The 21680-nt window shown below is 39.3% G+C and overlaps 1 protein-coding gene across 15 annotated transcripts in view; it reads left to right on the top strand.

The window, feature by feature from the left end:
* Nucleotides 1-35: 35 nt before the first annotated feature.
* CASK (calcium/calmodulin dependent serine protein kinase) overlaps nt 36-21680 on the top strand; it is a 355071-nt gene continuing 333426 nt past the window's right edge. For 5 of the 15 annotated variants that reach the window (XM_040468986.1, XM_040468995.1, XM_040468992.1 and 2 more), the window contains exon 1: nt 37-305. In XM_040468986.1, coding sequence (XP_040324920.1) covers nt 247-305 — 59 coding nt within the window. In that variant the 5' untranslated portion in view covers nt 37-246. Of the gene's footprint in view, nt 306-21680 lie in introns of all 15 variants that reach the window. The other 10 variants (XM_040468996.1, XM_040468993.1, XM_040468990.1 and 7 more) reach the window with 4 other exon arrangements.

Raw genomic sequence — 21680 nt, 5'->3', positions numbered from 1 at the left:
GAGGGCGGCCCGGGCCCGGCGCCGCCCTCGCTCCCGCGCCCCGGCCCCGCCGCCCGCGCCGGGGTGGTCGCCCGCAGAGGAAGGCGCCGCAGTCTCCGGGCCTCGCAGCCCCACTCGAGCGTCCTCAGCACCGAGGGCTCGCGGGTCCTGAGGGGAGGAGAGCCAGGGGCCGGGCACTGAGCTCTTTGGCGCCCCCACCCCCGTTTTCGGAGCCCTCCACGCTGCGGCCGCTGTCCCCTCCGGACCATGGCCGACGACGACGTGCTGTTCGAGGATGTGTACGAGCTGTGCGAGGTGATCGGCAAGTGAGTCGCTACGCGAGGGAGCGGGAGTGTGGAAAAATGCATTTCAGTGATGCCCGGGTCCTCCCGCACCGGCACCCGCTCCGGGCCTGCCCCCTGCCCTCCTCCCCTCCGCCTCCCTCGTCCTCCTCACCCGGGCGTATTTATAGACGTGTACCTGGACCTCCTGCCGGGCGGGGGTCCCGGGGGTTCTCAGCCAGCCGTGGAAGTCACCGAGCCGAGGTCGGCCACCCCACGAGGCGTGCGGCCGGCCGAAATCCGCTGTCTGCATTTTATCTGACGGTTGCACAGGGACGTGGCAGCCCCGATTTTATAGTTGCTTCCTGGGAACAGTTGGGGTTATTGTTACCTTGCGTGTACCACAGACCATTAAGGAAAAGAGCAGCTTGCATTTCCTCTGCTTGCATGGACCGATAGAGAGAGAACGTCCAGGGTTTTTAATTGTGGGGTGTGTGTCTATTGTGCAGGATATTAGATAGATGTCTTTGTGTTCACCCCATGCCCGGATTGGACGGGGTCATTTTCAGACGGGGTGCGTTCAGTTTCAGCAAATTCCTTACCCGGTGTAGGCCAGCGTGGAAAGAGTTGGGGGTATCCGAATTTTTAATGCCTCGTTATGCAATGACTGTTAAATCAGTGTTCGAGGCTTCCCTCGACTGTTGTTGGGATGGTGGTGGTTCGTGTGGCAGAGCCGTCTGCTTTGAGTCACCGGGCTGGTCTAGAATATAGAACTGACAGTCCAAATGCTCATCCTTTCATCAGTGTTGTATAATTACACTAGGGAAAAGCAGGGAATCAGATTAATCACAGTGCTGATTGAGAATTAAATCTGCAGTTCCTCATCTAATTGTCCATTCCTTAAATCTGTTTTGAATAGTTTCCTTTTCATTCTTGTCAAACAGTATTCCAAGTGCACAATCCTGCTAATTTGTTTGTGAGGCAAAGGCTGGCGATCTGAAGTTGATTTCCTAGTTCAGCGTGTATTCTGTGCCTTTAGAAGTTGAGATCAGATTTAAGAGCAATTTTTGCTCCTTTATGAAGGATTTCTGGGTAGCTACCGTTGAAATATTTTACCTCTTTTTGGAAGCGGTGCTTTATTGTCTATTTTAAGGTCCGCAGTTGGGAAATGAAACCAAGACCTTAGAGCAGTTTACTGTATCCCTTTTAAATTGTCTGCAGTACTGGATTTCAATTTAAGTGCTGATAACTCATTTTTTTTTCTTCTATGTTGAGGTATTACAGTGTTGCCTCACATGGTGAAATTACGGGTAGAGCTGGCTACACACTTTCTTCAGACCCAATTGGTACAAGGACATGTTACTCCTTGCCCCTATTGTTACATGACCAGCCTGTCTACTAGAAGAAGGATATCCAAATGCGCCCTGGTAAAGTGTTTGTGGAAGTGCTCGAGAGCAGCGCTGTCCAAAAGATATATAATGGAAGGCACATATGTAATTTTATAGACAAAAATTTTACATATGTAAATTTTGCAATAGCCGCATTAAAAAAATTAAAAGCAAATAGGTGCAGTCGGTTTTAATAAAATATTTTATTTAAGCCAGTAGACCCAAAACTGTTAGCACTTCAACACGTATTCAGTGTAGAAATTATTTATGAGATATTTTACATCCTTTCTTTCTTTTGTGCTCAGTCTTTGGAATCCAGTGTGTGTTTTACACTAACAACACATCTCAGCTCTGACACTAAGCTAAATTTTCATTGGAAATGCTTGATCTGTATTAGATTTCATGACATTTGCATTTGCAAAAGTAGATTCACACACCCAAGTTTTCTCAAACATATCTAAAAGTTTTCTAATAACCTAATCGTATCTCTTTCTAAATTTAAATTGTAATTAATTAAAATTAAATAAAATTCAAAATTCAGTTTCTCAGTTGGACTAGCTACATTTCAGGTGCTCCATAGGCGTATGTGGATAGCACAGTTCCATAGAGACAAATACGTTAAAAAAAAAAAAATCTCCTTGGTTGCTTCATTCTTAGCACCCAGGTGAGGTAAATTAGGTGTTTCCCAAAAGCTCCCAAACGACTGTGTGGGTGAGTGATATTTGTTGTGTCTTAGTTACATTTGCTTTAAATGAGCCAGCAAAGTCATAATTGGAATATGTGAAATTAAAATGTTAATTATATTGTGATGACGGAATGTAACCGTCATTGGATCAATGTTAGTAACCAGTTCTGATTCCTTAAGGTCTGGAAGACTGATGATGTGATCTCTTTAGGTATCAAAAAGAAGTGGTCAGCATCACATTAGCACAATCAGTATTCTGTTGGCTTATAACTGATAGAATGTTTTCAGGAAACACCTCTGGTAGAACTAAATTCATCTTTTCTGTTGCTTCAGAACTGCATAAGGAGGGAGAGCAAGCTAATTCTGAGGTGATAGGCACGCTGTGGCTACCTTAACGATTGTGAACGTGAAATCTCATTCATAGCCTACAAAATCGGACTTGGTCAGTGCCATTTATAATATGCCATTTCGTGAAATAATGAATTCAAGGTAGCCTTCATGGTAAAGATTGTAATGATAATGTTCCTCACCCTGTGTAAAGGTTGAAGGTTTCTCCGGTAAATTGTCTCAGCATATATTGATCTGGAAATTGAAATTCACTTGAGATTTTCTTGCAGGGACCTTGACAGCATACATTTTAACTTAGAATTTGTTCAACTCCAGATTTACACAGAAAGGTCTTGAAGCTGTTCACTTGTAGTGGAAGCCTTTTTGTTGATTTCTATCCAGGTTCTCTAGAATTGTGATTTTCTTTTATCCCAAATTAGTATCACGAATTGTTTTTGACCTTAGGTCTTAATAGGTTTAAATTTCCATCGAGATACTTTAAAATGGATTTCAATTTTCAAGATCAATTGAGCACCCACTCACTCCCCTACCTCACTTCTTATCCACTCACTCACTCATCCACTGTCTTGGAGGGAATCATGTGCCTGATTCATTATGAATATTGGGAGGATGGCATATCGTTTTTTAAAAAATTAAACTCTTTCCCCTTGTGTTTCTTGTTTTTGAAAGTCTTACAAAAGCTCCTTCGAATGCCTATTGTTTCCATAACATTTTCCTGTGTAACATCTTTCAAGTGACTAAAACAAATCGCATCACCAATGATGGGACCTTATCATAGCCCCAAAACTTCTTGTCTTAGTAAGATATAGCAATTAGTGGAAAAGAAAGGTTTTTACGCAGATGCAGGAAGTTGGCTAATTTTTATGTCATGATTATTCACTGCATCTTTTGCAAATGTAGAGTTTTAGAGATAAGTGTACAATCGGTAATATTCCGTGAAGGAAATTTTAAGAAGATTCATCCAGATTAAAACACAGAAATACCTACCTTCATGGTACAGCAGTTTCTGTGAAAGAGAATAGCAAAATGCACACCGTTTTCACCTTGTGGAGGGTGAATATTTACCCTCATTTTTAGGGTTCTTAGTAACCTGTAACTTCTGACTTTCCTGCTTCGGTAGGACACATACTAAAATTGAAATGATGCGGTGTGACCCCCTGCTCAGGGATTACATGGAAGTTTGTGAAGCATGCTGAATTTGCTTGTACCTTGAGAACACTTATCATATTTAATTACAGTTTCTTATTTATGAGTCTCTCTACCTTGTTAACAAGGAACTTCTTGAGGGCAGGTAACATATATATCTTTCTCCATTACTTAACACAGTGCCTGCAATGTAACAGTTGCTCATTGACTGTGGAATGAGTTGAGTAGTTTTAATAAAATCTCATTAAAAGGCAAAAAGCATGTTTATCAACCTCAGAGCAATTATTGTCCCAAAAGGCTGTATTCGTTTAAAGCAGTGGATCTCCACCTGGCTGTATATTAGAATCACCAGGGGAGCTTTTAAAAAAGATCAATGCCAGGGCCCTGTGTCAGAGCAATAAAATCAGAATCTCGGGGTGGGTGCTGGACATTGGTATTTTTTGGGAGCTCTCTAAGTGATTCTGATATGCAGTTACGATTGAGTCATTGGTTTAAAACTTAGGTTATGTATGTAATATTTTGGGACTGGCTTTTCAGAGGCTTACAGTTTTTGAAAAGTAGAATGTTTTTTGGGGAGGTATTGAAGCCAAGAGACCCAAATATGAGTTTTATCTTCTCTATGCTGTGTTTCTGAGCCTTGTTGTGTAAGAATTTTGTTTCAGCCTGTGTTTGGCTTTGATTTCTTGGGTCTTTTAAGATTCGCATTGATTTATGATGCTCATCTGTTTAATGCTAACACAGTGACTGATGTTTGGAACAACCCGGAATGGGGATTGCTTCAATAGCAGTTGATGATGGCTGTCCACTAGAGTGACTTAATTTAATATTAAGAGATTTATCAGTTTAGTACAGATTGTGTTTGCACATATACTCTATTAAAAGAGTATGGTTATGTTGCTTATATAGTTTAAATTCCATACTTGACATCCCAGTAACACTGTTTACCAGAGAATTGAGTTAAATGCAGCCTTTATGTAAATGCTGGGTTAATAATTTGTAAGGTATATAATTTAACACGAAGAAAAACTCAGCTTTACTATTTTTACTAATTACTATGGCTTTCGCATATATTGATTGGCCCACTGATAATGGTTTCCAGTACCCACAAAGGGGAACATTACAATATGTTGGAGCCTCTTTCTGGGAAATTTTATCTAGTCATTATAGGCAAATTAGTTTTTAATGTTTGGGAAAGTGTGAGCCTGAAGAAACCAGGAATTTTCCAGAAATGAGTAGATGTTTCATGAAAGAAGGGGTTGATCCCAGTGACAATCACATGAGGTATAAGAAACACAGTCGCCAGCTAGCCTGCTGGTGGCCCAGAAAGAGTCAAGCCAAGGGGGTTTAACCGGAGTTCCATAGAAGAAAAACCTGTTAAACACGGTGGTGATTTCCTGCACATGGCAGACCTTTTTGGGAGTAGGTAAGCAGTGTTGATTTCTGATGATGGAGTTTGCTTCTGGGACCATTTTAGAGGGAACTGAGCTACTCATTGGCTTTTCTGTGTGTGAACAACTTTCTCAGAGTCTCCTCATGTCCACTTTTTACAGACTGTCTTAGGACTTGGAGTTTCTGAAGTGTCACTTGCACATTGTCTGTATAAATACTTCCTGTGTCTCCCTTACCTTCCACGACTCTGACATGCTTCTGTGTCCTTGACATGCACAGCTCACTCCTCCCTCCATTTTCACCTTGGATCTGCAACGGTTTCACCGGACAAACTGTCTCTCTAATGTGCCCTTAAATTGTGTTCCTGGATATTTCTTTTAAATTGAAAATTCTTTTACCATCTCCAGTTGCAGCTCTGACCAATAAATAAAAGAAGCAAGTATGCCTTACTTTCTGAGATTGTTCTTGAGTTACTGCATTTTTGCAAATGTTTTCACATTTTAAATTTGCCAGAAGCACCGTTTAAAAGAACTTTGACATAAGCTTGTTTCAAAGTAAAAACAAAAAAAATTTTTTATACCCCTCATGCTTACTTCATGGGGGGTATTGACATTTATTTCTTCTAATGTTAGGCATTTTACATATATTATCTCCTCTGATTATACCTGTTTTACAGAAAACACAGATTCAGAGAGGGGTAACTTGCCCCAGATCACATGCAATTCCAACTGGTTCTAAAGTCCATTCATTTCATGTGGCATTCTGCTGCTGATTCCAGTTGTGAAAAATGCTGCATTGGGTTTCTTTCAAGGAAGGCCCAGGCCTTCATTTTCAGACTTTATTTATGGCAGATTTTAAACATTTATTTTATTTTTTAAAGTTTATTTATTTTTAGAGAGAGAGGGAGGGAGGGAGGGGTGGAGAGAAAGGGAAGACAGAGAATCCCAAGCAGGCTCCACACTGTCAGCACAGAGCCTAATGCGGGGTTCAAACTCACAAACCCTGAGATCGTGACGTGAGCCAAAATCAAGAGTTGGATGCTCAACCGACGGAGTCACCCAGGCACTCCTATTTATGGAAAATTTTAATCGTTCAACTTTCTAGTTATATTTCTTATCTCTTTATTAGAGGTTCCATACTGCCATTCATTGTTTTATCTATTTTTACTTTTTGTCTTTCTCTTTAACGCAATATTGGTGTTTGTCACCAAACTGATAAGTGTACACATTCTTTAGAAATGGAAATACAGAATCTTGCCCATCCATCCAAAATATAATTTTTTTTGGAACTTCCTGTACCCCTTTTACTCTTCCAAGTTTTTCCTTTCAATTGCCTTGCGCCAACAACCAGAATAGTTGGTTATGTCCTCCTCTGACTTGCCACACCAGAAGTAATGAGGTTTCAGAGATAGGTGTTTGTTGGGAGTGAGGGTGGGGTGGTTACCACGGGGTGGTTATTCCTCTATCCTGTGCTAAAAATCCTGAGATCAGTTCTCACCGACTCTGAAAAACATATACTGAACCGCAGCTGCTGGGTTGTCAGTGTCTAGTCAAGTGACTGAGTTACCGCTGCACAGCAGGTACCTGACCCCGGCCAACAAGCCAAGGGGGTGTGCAGCTTGGGCATTTTTGGTTTTATGTTTTAGTTGCAACTGACAGTGCAGATTCTAAAACCACCACCTATGGCTCTGAATTCATGCTACAGGGTTCAAGGTGCTAGGACCTGCTCTCTTTTCTTTCTCTCCGGGGGCCACCGAGTGTCTTGGTATCTGCTCTTTCAACTGAGTAAAATGTAATTACCATGATGGCCATTATGATATTATGGTATGATTGGTCATAGAGCCCCAAGTCAATACAGGGAGAATCTCTCTGTCTTTCTATACCAGGAGGATTTAGTGTACGAAGCCAGTTTGACTTAATGGAAGTTAATATGTATTTGCAATGTTGAGATGTAATAATTTTCTATTACTTTCTCTTTATAAAGTAGTCTTATAAAATAAATTATAAAATTAATTTTAAAATATAGACTGTACAAAGGTAAATAAGCCTCTCTCCATCTACTCTCCCACCATCCATAGCCCCATTCTCCAGAGGTAACCATTGTCCAGTTCTTGTACATCTTTCTGGAAGGTTTTGTTTAAAAAACTGAATCGGATGGGGCACCTGGGTGGCTCAGTCAGTTAATCTTGCGACTCTTTGGTTTCAGCTCAGATCATGATTTCACAGTTTGTGAGTTCAAGCCGTGCATTGGTGCGGGGCCTCCTTAGGATTCTCTCTCTCCTTCTCTCTCTGCCCCTCCCCTGCTCTCTCTTGCTCTCACTCTCTCTCAAAATAAATAAATAAACTTAAAAAAAACCTGAATGGGATCATATTTGCACACTATGCTGAAATACTAATTTTCCATAGAAAAATACTGTCTCTGCTGACCTTTCCGTATCGATCTATGTCTCTGTCGAACTCTGTCTCCCCTTAAACTGCTGCCCCGTATTCCATGGTATGGATTGGTACTGTAGCTTTGAGTTGAGTGCAAGCCATTTCTAAGTAGACATTGCTGGAAATGCTGGCCTGGAGTTTGGTTGAGAGGTCTGGAATGTGAAGGTGTGGGAAGTAAAACTGAGTGAATGAGTTCTTCACAGGTAACTGAACTAGGGAGCTGTGGGTTGCTCTAAAACTCACAGAGCTACAAGAGTCAGGATAGCTGGACATCACAGAAGTTTTAAAGTGGGGAGGATCAATAATGTAAAATGCCAACACTGTGGTGGAAGATTAAAAAGAAGGCTTGTTTATAACACGATTTAAAGCATTTATCAAAATGAATATAATGTTCAATATCAATTCATGGTGTAACTGGAAAGCAAGGTCTGGCCTCATTTCTGTGCATGTTGGTAATATACTATTTCTCTGTGAATCTATCTCTACGCCAGTGTATTTAGGGTAAAAAGAAGAAGGAACAGGTTTCTTTTGCGTTATAATTGTGTGTTGCAGATTTTAATGGCTGGCTTTAAGGTAAAACCATTTGGTTTTCCTAAGATTAGGTACTTTTCATTCCTCTGCTTGGTGCATAACTGTCAATTAAATGGAAGCCTTTAATGAAATGATATGGTAAATTTTAGATACTTTAAATTTACTTTAAGTTCTTAACAGTAGTCAAACCATTCTTATTTTCTTAAATCCCTTCCCCACAGGAACTGCATGTATCCTTCCTTGTCTCAAGGTTTTGGGTCCCCATTGAATGAGTGTAGTAGTCTCCTCTTCTTTCACATCCCTCCCCCCGCCCCTCCCCAACTACATTTGTTCATTGGCTTTTCTTTTAGTTGTCCACATCCATTCGCAGTAAGAAATGATTCCTTTATTGTACTTAAGCCCATTTTTTTCTATGAAAATGCACATTATTTCATTGTAGCATTCCAGTCTTTTTTATTTCTTTTAATACACTTTTTTTTTTTGCTTTGTTGCCACTGTTTTGAATATTTGAATCATTTACAGTTTGGAATGATGATTGTGTTCTCTGTGTAGTTTAATAATATCCAAACTATACTATGTTGAGTCTGTATTTCAGGCTTTTAATTTTAACCCTGAGTTTAGAGTATCTTGGTGTATTTAAATCTAGGATGGAAGTATTACTGCCTAGCTATATGCAGATTCTAATGTTGTATTAAGATACTCTTGATGTTATTAATTCAATTATGAGATCTCTAACCCTGCTAAGATGTGCAGATTACCATCATACCACTGCTATTTTACGGAATCTAATTTGTGTTTTTAGGAAACATCATAGATTTTCAGCCTTTTTGCTTACCCTTGGTATGTACTTTCCCCCAAACATATGGATCAACATTGTTTTGTAGCTTTGTGAGACAGCCCCCTAAGATATGATCTGGTAGCCTTTGGGCACAGTGTGGCCATTTTCTCCTTATTTATAGAAAGAATGATAGCCACTTCACAAGCTATTTGCATGGATTAGTGATTGTAAAGTGCAGCATAAGTATTTTTTATTTCTAGAATGTCTCTGAGATACTCAAATTACTTTTGGCAGCTATGTAGATAAGTTTCAACAATTTCCAAATGTGCACTTTCTCAGTGCTAAACACAGGCTCAATTACATAAATAATATGGTGAAATGAACATTCTTTCCTATCACGTGTATAAAATTGTTAGTGGTGCTAACAGTTTATTCATTTGTTCATTTATACATTCATTTCTAGCTGTGTGGCCCTGGCCAAGTTAGTTAACCTCTCTGACTCTCAGTTCTTTATCTGTAAAATGAGGGTGATAGTATATGCCTTGCAGGATTAGTGAGGAGTAAATAACATGATCTGGGTAAAATGACTAAAGGGTAGGTATTGTTATTTTAATTGCCATTATAATTTTAAAAAATATTTCTAATTTTTTTAAAGTAAACTCTACCCTCAATGTGGGGCTCAAACTCATGACCCTGGATCAAGAGTTGTATGCCCCACTCATTGAGCCAGCCAGGTGCCCCATTGTTCATCAAGTACTTGAGTTCTCTGGCCTCAAGGAGTTCTGTCAATGGGAGAAGTTGATAAATAGTTCAAGTGTAATATAACTCGACATGAAGTCCTGTTAAAGGCAGGGCTGCATCTGACTATTCACCTAGTATCCTCAGCATAACTTGGTAACTGACACATAGTAAGTACTCAGTTATTGAAGGAGTGAGCGTTAAGTGAGCAATCCAGAAACTGGGACCATCTAGTAGTAAAAGTTGGAGACACCATTACAAGCAGAGGTAAGGCTTGAATGATTTATTAGTCTTCTTGGGTAACTCATGTCATCTTTTTATGCCCATTTCCTCATTTAGCACAAGGAGTAGAGGAATACAGGTAGAGAAAATTAAATCTTACGAAACTTAGAAAAAGGTTTATCCTATTTTTTAAAATAACCTTATTATTTTTTTTTTTACATTTTTTATTTATTTTTGGGACATAGAGAGACAGAGCATGAACGGGGGAGGGGCAGAGAGAGAGGGAGACACAGAATCGGAAACAGGCTCCAGGCTCCGAGCCATCAGCCCAGAGCCCGACGCGGGGCTTGAACTCACGGACCGCGAGATCATGACCTGGCTGAAGTCGGACGCTTAACCGACTGCGCCACCCAGGCGCCCCAAAATAACCTTATTTTTTAAGAGCAGTTTTGGGTTCACAGTTACTATTTTAGTTGAGTGACACAGGTAACCTGTATTATAAGAAATTCAAACAGTAAGCATTTGGTTAGAGTTTTTAGGGACAACTTTAGGAATTCCCCCCCCACACACACACTTTTTTTTTTTTTTTTTGGTCTCAAATTCTATGGCTTGAGTGTTCATTATATGCTGGACCTGGTGTTAAATTCTTGATGTTTTTCTAATTTAACCTTGGCCACAACCCTTCCCTTTGAGGCAATCACCCTCTCTCCTTTTACAGATGAGGAAACTGAGGAAGAGGGAGATCAGTAACTTTACCTGGATTGAGCCCCACATTGCACTCTGCGCTGACAGCATGGAGCCTGCTTGGGATTCTCTGTCTCCCTCTCTCTCTCTCCCACATGTGCGCACATGCTCTCTCTCCTTCTCAAAATAAATAAATAAGCATTTTTTTAAATAAAAGAAAAAAAGACTAACATTCTGATTTTAGATGTTTCAGCAGATTAATATAATGCATTTTTTGGTAACAGCTTTATTGAGATATAATTCACATACCATACAATTTACCAATTTAAAGTGTACAATTCAATGCGTTTTAGTATATTCACAGAGTTGTGCAACCATCACCACAAGAAACTTTCAGCCATTTTCATCACCAAAAAAAGAAACCCTGTATATGTTAGCTTTCAACCCCATCCATCCCTAGCCCTAGGTAACAACCAATCTACCTTCTATCTCTATAGAAGTGCCTGTTCTGGACATTTCATATAAATGGAATCCTACTGTATGTGGTCTTTTGTGACTGCTTCTTGGTCTAAGCATAGTGTTTTCAAAGTTCATCCATATTGTAGATACATCAGTACTTCATTTTTAAGGCCCGTTAATATTCCATTATGTGGATATACCACATTGTATTGATCCATACATCAGCTGATGGGCCATTTGGGTGGTTTTCCCCCTTTGGCTATCATAAATAATCCTGCTGTGGACACTGATGTACAAGTTTTTGTGTGGACATATATTTTTATTTCTCTTGGGTATATATGTAGGAGTGGAATTGCTAGGTCAAATGGTAACTCTGTGTTTAACATTTTGAGGAACTGCCAGACTATTTTCCAAAGCAGCCGCAGTATTTTGCATTCCCAACAGCAGTGTATGAGTGTTAGAATGCTTTTTAATCAGGTGAGTACCATCAGAGTTTGCCCATAGAGTCTGTTCAATACACTGTAACATAAATAAAAGTAAATTTTATGTGTTATTGGTTAACCTTTTATCTCATAGACCTATGTATACTAATTTTCATCAATTTTAGATATTGTAGGCCAAGAGTTGGCAAACTATCTGTAAACTACCAGATAGTAAATATTTTAGGTTTTGTGAGCCATACAGCATCTGTCACAGCTATTCAGCTCTACCATTGTAGCATGAAGACAGTCATATGAAAACAAATGAGTGTGGCTGTGTTCCAATAAACCTTTATTTACAAACATAGGTGGTTAGGTTTAGCTCTTGGGCTGATCCTCTTGTAGATTAAAAATGAAACTGGAGCTTCTTGTCCAGTTCCTATTATTATTTATCCTCAAGGTTGGGATATTATTTCAGTGGTCTCAGTAGTAGCCCCATAATAAGTAGGTTGTTTCTGAAAAATGGAAAGATATTGAGGCTGCTTTGCTGAACCATTTTCACTATTAAATGGGGAAATGCTATACATTTACTTTTTTGTGGGTTTTAAATTTATTTTTATTACTATTTTTTTTAGTGCTTCTGGATTCTTTTTTTAATCCTAGGTTAAAGGGAAGAAACCCATCAAAATTATTTTAAGATTGTCTGACCGGAGGCAATATAAATGTGGAGTTCCTGAAAAAAATTATTTCCTTCATTCTTGCTTATTGCCTACAGACTGGATGAAAATAGAGCTGAGAATGTACTAGAATTTTTCAGAAATGAAAGGTTACTTAAAATACTAGTTTAATAAAGTTAGAGGGAAGATCACTAGCTAAATCTCCATTCCTAATTAGAGAGTAGTGATGTACCATCAATGTATATTTTATGACTTCACGAAGAACCCCTGATAGAGTCATTGTTTGGGATTTGTGTGTGTGTGTGTGTGTGTGATGTAAACAAAACTTCAAGTTCTATTTTGTGTTTGAAATCCATTTTATTCAATATATATTGTGGTAGTAGACATACACTAGAGTACATACATTTAATGTGCTTTGTGGTTTAAAAAAAACCTGTCATTGCCTCTTATGTAGTTAGGAAAGATAGTGTTCTTTGAGCTTAGAACTTTTCATAATTTGTTTGCAAGACTGTTCTAGATTATAATTTTGCAGTGTTGTGGAAAGCTCCAAAGATTATGGTAAAAGAGGAAATTTTGTATCACAGCTTTTGTCTTTGCATTTGGGCATTTGACACGTGAATTAATTGTTCATAATTTGAAATTTCAGAACCGAGATAAGGAAAATCCCAGCATATATGTTTAGTAAACAGCCATATGTAGGACTAATGAATATTATAGTGTTCTTTTATGTAACTTCCCGAAATTTTATGATGGCAGCAGTGTCCACATTTTAGCAGCGAGTAAAATGAGGTAGAAAGATCCTAAAGGTGGAGTCTCTGATACAATTGAGCGCTGACTAAATTACCTACATTTACAGAGCAGCACTTCATGCACTAGGTCACATTACATTGTCAGGCAGAAGAATGACCACATTGGAAACTGTTTAGACCACTTCCTTCAATTAAAATACTTCTCTTGGTTGGCTTCAGAGGACAGTAGAAGGCACCTTTTCCTATTATAATCCATGGACAGTATTACTTATATTGCTTTATTTAGGTTTGAAGTTTTTGCTGACTTCCATCCGAGCCATTATCTCAAAAACAGGATGGTCTGCTTTTATTTAGATAGAATAATTACTGGTCTTCTTAGGTTTAGTATCATCTTAACTGGGTGTTTGTCCCAGCAGTAATACATGGCATTGAATTTGAAATGATCCTTTTGATAAATATGTTTTTCTTTAATTTAGCCACTTGTAAAATAATTAGATGCTTGTAAAATAAACAAGAAGGCGTTTTCACCGAGGGCTTTCTTTAATTATGTTTCATATAAATTAAAAAAAATTGTTACTGGAGTATTCAGATCACAGGTTCGAGTGAGAACGTAATTATCTCACATTATGATCAACGTATATCATACTTTTAAAAGCATGCTAATAGGGATGAAAAAAACCCCTCTACTGACCATATGCATTGTGGGTTATGCTTCTTTCTTTCCTTCCTTCTTTTTTCTAAACATTTCGCTCTTATAATGGATGTGAAACTGATTTGTGTAAATATCTATTCAAATGAATACATTTTCATTATCATCATTGCATAAAGAGCCCGGGTATCTGGAGAGGGAGATGCTAGGCTTGCTGCTCTACTTTTTGGATTATCTCCATTAATAGTATTTCTCCCATTGCTGAGTGTTTCTGCTGTACTGCTGGAAGGGATCACTGTACTTCCATAATCTATGACCCACTTGCACTAAAGGTTGAGTGTGCTTTATTTTATTTATTTATTTATTTTTAAGGTCGAGTGTGCTTTCAATTGCCATCTCATTCAAGTTCAGGCTTCTTGGTTAGACTTGCAGAAGTGGCTTCAGAATTAAGCCCATGAACGTGAATATGGACTTGAACATATTGGAATAATATTTTTCCCCATGAACACACATTCATAGACAAAGTCCTGAAAAGATATGTATAAATTGGATTTGATAAATGTGGCTTAAAACTTACCAAGAAAAATAGTATTTTAAGAATTTTTTAAAATAGTGGTGACAGATTACCACTTTGTTTTCTTCAGTTTCTTGATCTTGTAAAAGAAGGATAGTAAAGGGGGCACATGGGTGGCTCAGTCGATCAAGCATCCTCTTGATTTCAGCTCAGGGCATGATCTCATGATTCATGAGATCGAACCCCAGGTTGGGCTCCATGCTGACAGCATGGAGCCTGCTTGGGAATCTCTCTCTCCTGCTCTCTCTGCCCCGCACCTGCTCGATCTGTCACTCTCCCTCTCAAAATAAATACGTGAATATTTTTTAAGAAAGGATAATAAAGGCTGTATTATCTCATTAGATTCTTATGAACATAACACAATTCTTCAAAACTCTTAAGCTGCCTTGCATATATTCTTACTTTAATTTTACTGAGATGAAGAACTTCTAATTAGAAATGGGTTGTGTTGAATTTTCTTTGATTTTTGCAAGAATCATCTACCTTTGTCTTTAATACTTGTTATATTTTCTTCCTTGATTTCTAGAGCCTAATACTTCTCACTCTTTATAGGACTTAGAACATGTTACATGAAAATGTTGAATAAAGAGATTTCAGAATGAATTATGTGTATTTTACTGGTGGGACAACGTTTACACCGAAAAAAAAAATCCTGACTAGTGTGTTTCCCCTTGATTCTCTTTCAACTATTTAATTTATTTGAACTTTGAAGTTTGGAACTTACTGTAAGTAACAATTGCCTGTGGACAATCAGATGGGAACTGTGGCAGCTACTTAAAATATTGAACTCCTTGTTTAGTAGTAAGGTCTAGAGCAGTGGCTCTCAAAGTGTGGACCTCATTCTGACCACTAGCAGCAGTATCATCTAGGAACTTGTTAGAAATGCAGATTCTCAGGCCCCATCCCCACCCTACAGATATGAGGCTCTGGGGGTAGAGCTCAGCAATGTCTGTTTTAACAACCCTGGAAGGGATTCTGAGGTACGCTAATGTTAGAGAATCACTGATCTGGAACTTTAGATCAGGGTTTCGTAAACGATGGCCCATGGGCCAAATTGACCCACTGTCTGTTTTTATAAATAAAGTTTTTTTGGAATGCAGCCATGCCCATTCATTTAAATGTCACCTGTAGCCGTTTTCACACTACAAGGGCAGAGGTGAGTAGTTGCAGCAGAGACCACATGGCCTGTAAAGCCGAAAATATTTACTTTCTGGTCCTTTACACAAAAAGTTTGCTGATCTTGCTTGAGTTGAAGCCTTGGTACTGTTTTCTTGCCCATTTTACTGAACTACAAATAGCTGAAATCAATAGGTAAACACCTTTTTTTTTTTCTTTTACACCTGACCCTCTTATTTCTGCAAACCTGTTCTCTCTGGTGTCAAACTATAAGTCAAGGACTACAGACTTGTGAATGAAAATAATATGCAACTGTGTCCTTTCTTTCTATGTTTGTTAATTGTGGTAGCCTGTTTAACAATTCTGTGACATTCCCTCATTGATTCTGCACTGATATGTTCTTGGTTTTCCTGTACTCTAGTGTAACCTAACTTAATTAGCTTTTATAGTTTTCATTTTGCCCAGTTCTTACTACCTTTTTACATCCTCAAGAGAAAGCCCATGTTGTCACTACTGAGTTTAGGAATTCATGGGAGCCATTTGGTGTACTTTAAGCCATTGAAATAGTGCCATCTTCCCTGGAAAATTTTTATCCTTGACCTGGAGTACTATAGTCACTTGTACTTCACAAAGATGTTGGTGAGCACAGAAGTACCAAATATTGTGGGTAATCTTAGAATGTTTATGGGACAAGTTTTCGTTAGCCTTCCCATAACCAAAGATGACTGTTTCTATCCTTAGTTGGAATATCATATTCATTTGTACTTGCTCTCTGCCTTTAAGTTGATTGGTCGTCAGTGTCCTATGAAATACAAGAATTGAATTTTAATTTTGTTCTTACTGATATGCTTGGAGTCTTTCTGTCTGCCCACACCACTGAAGGAAGTATAATTGCTTTTGAAAAGCCTTCTCACAGTCTCCATTAGTTCTAGTAGCAAGAGCAGGCAAAGGTATTGTTTTTGTATCTGTGATTCCATGGTTGTTTTAAGTTAAGGAACATGACTTGGCCAAATGATACTGAGCTATATTACTAGTGAGTTTGTTTGGTCCATGACTTCTTTTAGTAAATTTGGGTTGAGTACTTTGGCCAGAGATGCTGGGTGAGACACAGGAGATAGCTTGAAACTGGAAATGATTGAGTTAGACCTCTCATTTAGGCTTTCCCACTCAACTTAATTCATACGTCTTGCCCTGCTTACTCATCTCAGGGGTGAGGTACAATGAGAGAGGGTCAGGCAAAGGCCAGCCATCAGTGTGGCTACTTAGGTCCATTGCCAAAAGCAACCCATTTACAGGAGAATTTGAGCTTTACTGTTTTGTACAATATAGTGTGGCCATGCAGTGTTTCAAAAATGAAATTGTTATTTATAGCAAAGAATAAAATGTGAACTCTTTAAAAGAGAACAGTGCTCTGCAGCCTTATTGTCCCAGTCAGCACAATAGCCACCCACACGAATCATCTGAACAACCTCATCATTTCTGTTTTATCTACCTGAAATGGGGGTCAGAGGTGGGTGGTGATGAAAGCTTGGGAGATCACGCCACCCTTTGGGCAAGAGAAATACTCTGGTGACTCATGCTGTGTTGTCCTCCCCTCTTATGCACCGGAGTCTGGGATAGCCCTGTGGAGCTGGAGGTAATTAATCCCTTGTTCCTTGGCAGCTGGCCGTGCTTGGGAGCTGGGTGCTATTTCCCGAGAAGCAACTCGTGTAGACAACTTCTGCCAAATGCGTGGATTTTGAGCCATTTTAAAGGCTATGATGTCCAGACTCTGAATTTCTTAGTAGGCAGGGAGTGTCATTTAAGGGTATTTATGCTACTGGGATGAGGTTCATTATGAAATAGACACTGTAACAAGGCCTTCGTGTGACATAAACTTATTGGAGCTTGTGTATTTTTAAAATCATGTATTTCTTTAATATATATTTTAAGCTTCATTAGGTCAAGATTCATGGCTGTCATACTCATTGCTGTATCTGTACACCCAGGACAGCACCTGACACATAGTCGATGTTTTATATATATATAGTTGTTGAACCAACTCAAAGAAGAGGAGGAAGTAACTGAATACATTGGAAAAGAGAAAATCTAGCCCATAATGCACAGTGAGGAGTTCATATTTTCATTTAGTGCTAATATTTTGCTGCTTCAAAACCATCTAGGGGCGCTTGGGTGGCTCAGTCGGTTGAGTGTCCGACTCTTGATTTTGGCTCAGGTCATGATCCTGGGGTCTGTGGAATTGAGCCCCACATCAAGCGCCACACTGTGCGTGGAGCCTACTTGAGAATCAGTCTCTCTCTCTCTCTCTCTCTCTCTCTCTCTCTCTCTCTCTCTCTCTCAAGAAAACAAAAAACAAAAAAACCCATCTAATTCTCATACTGTCCCTTTGAGGTAGGTTAGTACATATAGAATTGTACATAGATGCTGAGCATAATGGTGGAATCCTAAATAATACTTAGCTTCCCTCGTTGAGATGTATAAGATCATTGCTATAATTAAACTACATAAAGAAAAGAAGTTTCTAAGGTTGAAATGGAATGGAGAATTTTATAGTGAGTAAAATTACTAAAACTTGCTTACCTGATCTAAAACTGCTCCCTCATTTGTAAAATGGAGACAGTAGCATCTACCTAATGGCATTGTTATAAGGATTAAATGAGACAGTGGGTATAAAGCACGGTTCCTAGCACTTTACAAGTGCTCATAAACACAAGTTGCTTTTATCATCAACGGTTAAGTTTTGAGAGCTTCCTCAGTGCCAGGCTTTGTGCCAAGTACCTCCTCCTTTCAGGTGTTGGCACAAGTTTCCCCTTCCTCTCTCCTTGCTGCCACACTCCTGATTCTATCTGCAGTGAGTCAAGAAGCTGGCATTGACCTTCAGCCATCTATCCAGTCCTGCCTGACCTTGAATAAAGGGACCAGCTGCTAAATCCTGCCACCTGTCAAAGACGTTAGCCAGTGTGGTTATTTAAAGTTAACTAAAATTAAATAAAGTTTAAAATCCATGGACTATTTTCTTAAAGATCTACAAATGGCCAACAAACATTTGAAAAGGTTGTCAGCATCATTAGTCATTAGGGACGTGCAAATCAAAACCACAGTGAGATACCACCTCACACACACTAGGATGTGTGGCTCCAATTAAAAAGACAGATAATAATAAGTGTTAGCAAGGATGTGGAGAAATTGGATCTCTGTATACATTGCTGGTGGGAAGTGGTGCAACCACTGTAAAACATTCTTGCCTGTTCCTCAAAAAGTTACAGTTTCCAATGAACCCAGCAATTCTACTCCTAGATATATACCCAAGAGAACTGAAAACATTTGTTCACACAAAAACTTCTACATCAGTGTTCATAGTAGCCAAAAGGTGGAAACAACCCAAATGACCATTTTCTGATGAATGGATAAACAACATGGGATAGTTGTGCACAGTGGAATATTATTCAGCCATAAAAGAAATGAGGTATTGGTACCTGCTTCCACGAGGATGACTCTCAAAAACATCACGCTAAGAAGCCAGACACGAAAGACCACATATTGTGTGATTCCATCTATATGAAATGTCCAGAATAGGCAAATCTATTGAGACAGAAACTAGATTAGTATTTGCCAGGGGCTGGAGGAGGAGGAGGAGGCTGGTGCGTAACTGCTAAAAAGGGTATGGGCTTGCTTTCTGAGATTATTTAAAAGTTCTGGAATTAGAAGTGCTTATTGATCAAGACACCTGTTTGTGAATATACCAAAAAAACCCACTGGATTGTATACTTTGAAAGTGTGAACTTAATGGTATGTGAATTATATATCTCAATGAAGATATTCTTTTTAAAAATTCTGCTCCTTAGGGGCGCCTGGGTGGCTCAGTCGGGTAAGCGTCCAACTTTTGGTTTTGGCTCAGGTCACGATCTCACAGTTTGTGGGTTGGAGCCCCGCGTTGGCTCTGTGCTGACAGCAAGGAGCCTATTTGGGATTCTTTCTCTCGACCTCTCTCTCTCTCTGTCCCTCCCCCACTTGTACTCTCTCTGTCTCTCTCAAAAATAAATAAACTAAAAAAAAATTATGCTCCTTAGTTGCACCAGCCCCATTTCAAATGCACAACAGCTACATGTCACTAATGGCTACAGAGTGGATGGTGCAGGCTGAGAACATTTACATCACTACAAAAAGTTCTGTTAGAAAGTGATGATCTAGGGGTCCCTGGGTGCCTCAGTTGGTTAAGTGCCCGACTTCGGCTCGGGTCACGATCTCACGGTTCATGAGTTTGAGCCCTACATCCGGCTCTCTGCTGTCAGCACAGAGCCCGCTTTGGATCCTCTGTCTCCCTCTTTCTGCTTCTCTCTCTCTCTCTCTCTCTCTCTCAAATAAATATTTTTTAAAAACCTTAAAAAGAAACTGATGACCTAGAGGAACTGAGTTTCTCAGTCTTGGAACCAAAGAAAAGTAAGTGGTGGGGTCGGGAGGAGGGAAAAGCTCAGGTTTAAAAATCACAGAGGGAATGGAAGACAGGTTATGTGATTAGGCTTTGGAGAAATGTTACTTTGGGGTAATTTTACTCTTTGTTGCTTTCTGCCTCTTCCAGACTGGGCAATCCCCAAATTATTTTCATTTAATTCTCAAAGCAAACCCATGAGGTAGGCACTATCATTCTCACATTTTACAAATGACTTAATGGAGGCTTTAAGTTTTTGAAATTTGCATAGCTAGTGAGGGCCCAGCAGAGGTTCCTACCTAAGTTGTGTTACTCCAAAAGCACCTCACTTCTGTGTTACATTGTTGCCCTCTCCTTTTGGTTTTCTTGCCATCCATCCTCCACCCCCACTTTGTTGCCAGCCCAACAGAAAGCTATTCACGGTACCTTACATGCGCAGCTTTTTGTGTCTTAGCAGAAGCTGGTCTGTTAGCCAGCCCTCCGCAGTCCACCTGTCCTCACCCAGCACTCGTGTGTACCTGTGCTTCACTTACCTCAAAGCACTGTTCAAATATTCCTTCCCTTGTGAAGGTGTCCTGCCCTTCCAGGCTCAGCAGCCTTTTTTTTTTTTTTTCCTGTTTCCGTTTCTGTAATTTCTAAATACAAAGTTAAAAGATATTTATCCACCAAGGAAGCAATTATGTCACGCAGTGTTTGGGGCTGCTATATCACCTGGGTGAAGTTGCATGATGGATTCTTGCTTGTGACACCGTGAGACACTGAGCCCCATTTGTATCTGCTGTGTTAGTGGCTGTAACAACGAGGGAAGTGGTTTTCTTGTTCAGTTCCTTGGATTCAATTTATACGAATTCCTTCTTTCCACTCACAAAGGTCTCCAGTCTCCATCCTCACTGCTGCAGTACTTGTCAAGGGTCTCTTACTATAGTTTTCAACCTAGGCTCTTTGAACTTGATAAAATAGTGCGATGTTTTCATATTTTTCTATCCACAACACCCTTGTTGCTAAAAAAAAAAAAAAAAGATACCTGATTGAATTCTGGACCTCTTTTCATGGCTTTGCCTGGATTTTGAGGTCATCTCGTCCTAACTTTATGCTAACATCAGTTTATTGTCTGATTGTGGTAGAGCATATCTTCCAGTAGCTTCTGGAGAAAGGTTGAATGGGAAGTAACCTTGGAGAGTGTGTATAACATGCTAAATAAGATGCCTATATCCTAGTTCTTGGAATGTGTGAATATATTGCCTCACATGGTAAAAAGGTCTTTACAAATGTCATTGAGTTAAGGATTTTGAGGTGGGGAGATTATCCAGGTAAGCCCCATGTAAATAAGGGTCTTTATAAGAGGGAGGCAGGAGGCTCAGAGTCCATAGATGGGGACATGACAACAGAAATAACCAGAGGTTGGAGTGATACCTTTGAAGATGGGGAAAGGGTCTGTGAGTCAAGGAATATGGGTGGCCTCTAGAAGCTGGAAGAAGCAAGGAATCAGATTCTCCTCGATGCCTCCAGACAGAATGCAGCCAACACCTTGATTTTAGACTACCAACCTCCAGAACTGTAAGAGAAAAAAAAAATCTGTTCTTTTAAGCCACGAAGTTCATAATAGTTTTTTACAATAGCAGTAGGAAACTATGAACATAACATGTATGGAAATGTCTTTATTGTGCCCTTTGACTTGATTGATTGTTTATGTAGACATAATTTAGATAATAAGATAGAATTCTAGGTTGGAGATAGTTTGCCCTCAGAGCTCTAAAGGCACTATTTCATTGTTCTAAAGTTGTTTATCTTTTGTCACTTTTTTTTTTTTTTTTTTTTTTTTTTTTACCATTTTACTCTACCTGCTTTTTAGACTTTATCTCTGGGGTTCTCAAATATCGTGATACATAATTTGGTGTGGATGCTCTTTTATTCACTTTATGGGCCACTCCGTGGGCCTTTCAATTTGAAGACTCATTTCTTTCAGTTGTGGAAAATTAATACTTTTTGATAATTCCTTCTCTTTTG

This window comes from Herpailurus yagouaroundi, unplaced genomic scaffold, assembly GCF_014898765.1.
Source record: "Herpailurus yagouaroundi ecotype Mexico unplaced genomic scaffold, PumYag 67793, whole genome shotgun sequence".
Lineage (NCBI taxonomy): Eukaryota > Metazoa > Chordata > Mammalia > Carnivora > Felidae > Herpailurus > Herpailurus yagouaroundi.
Note: the sequence above shows the minus strand (reverse complement) of the source record. Positions and strands in the feature narration are given on the sequence as shown.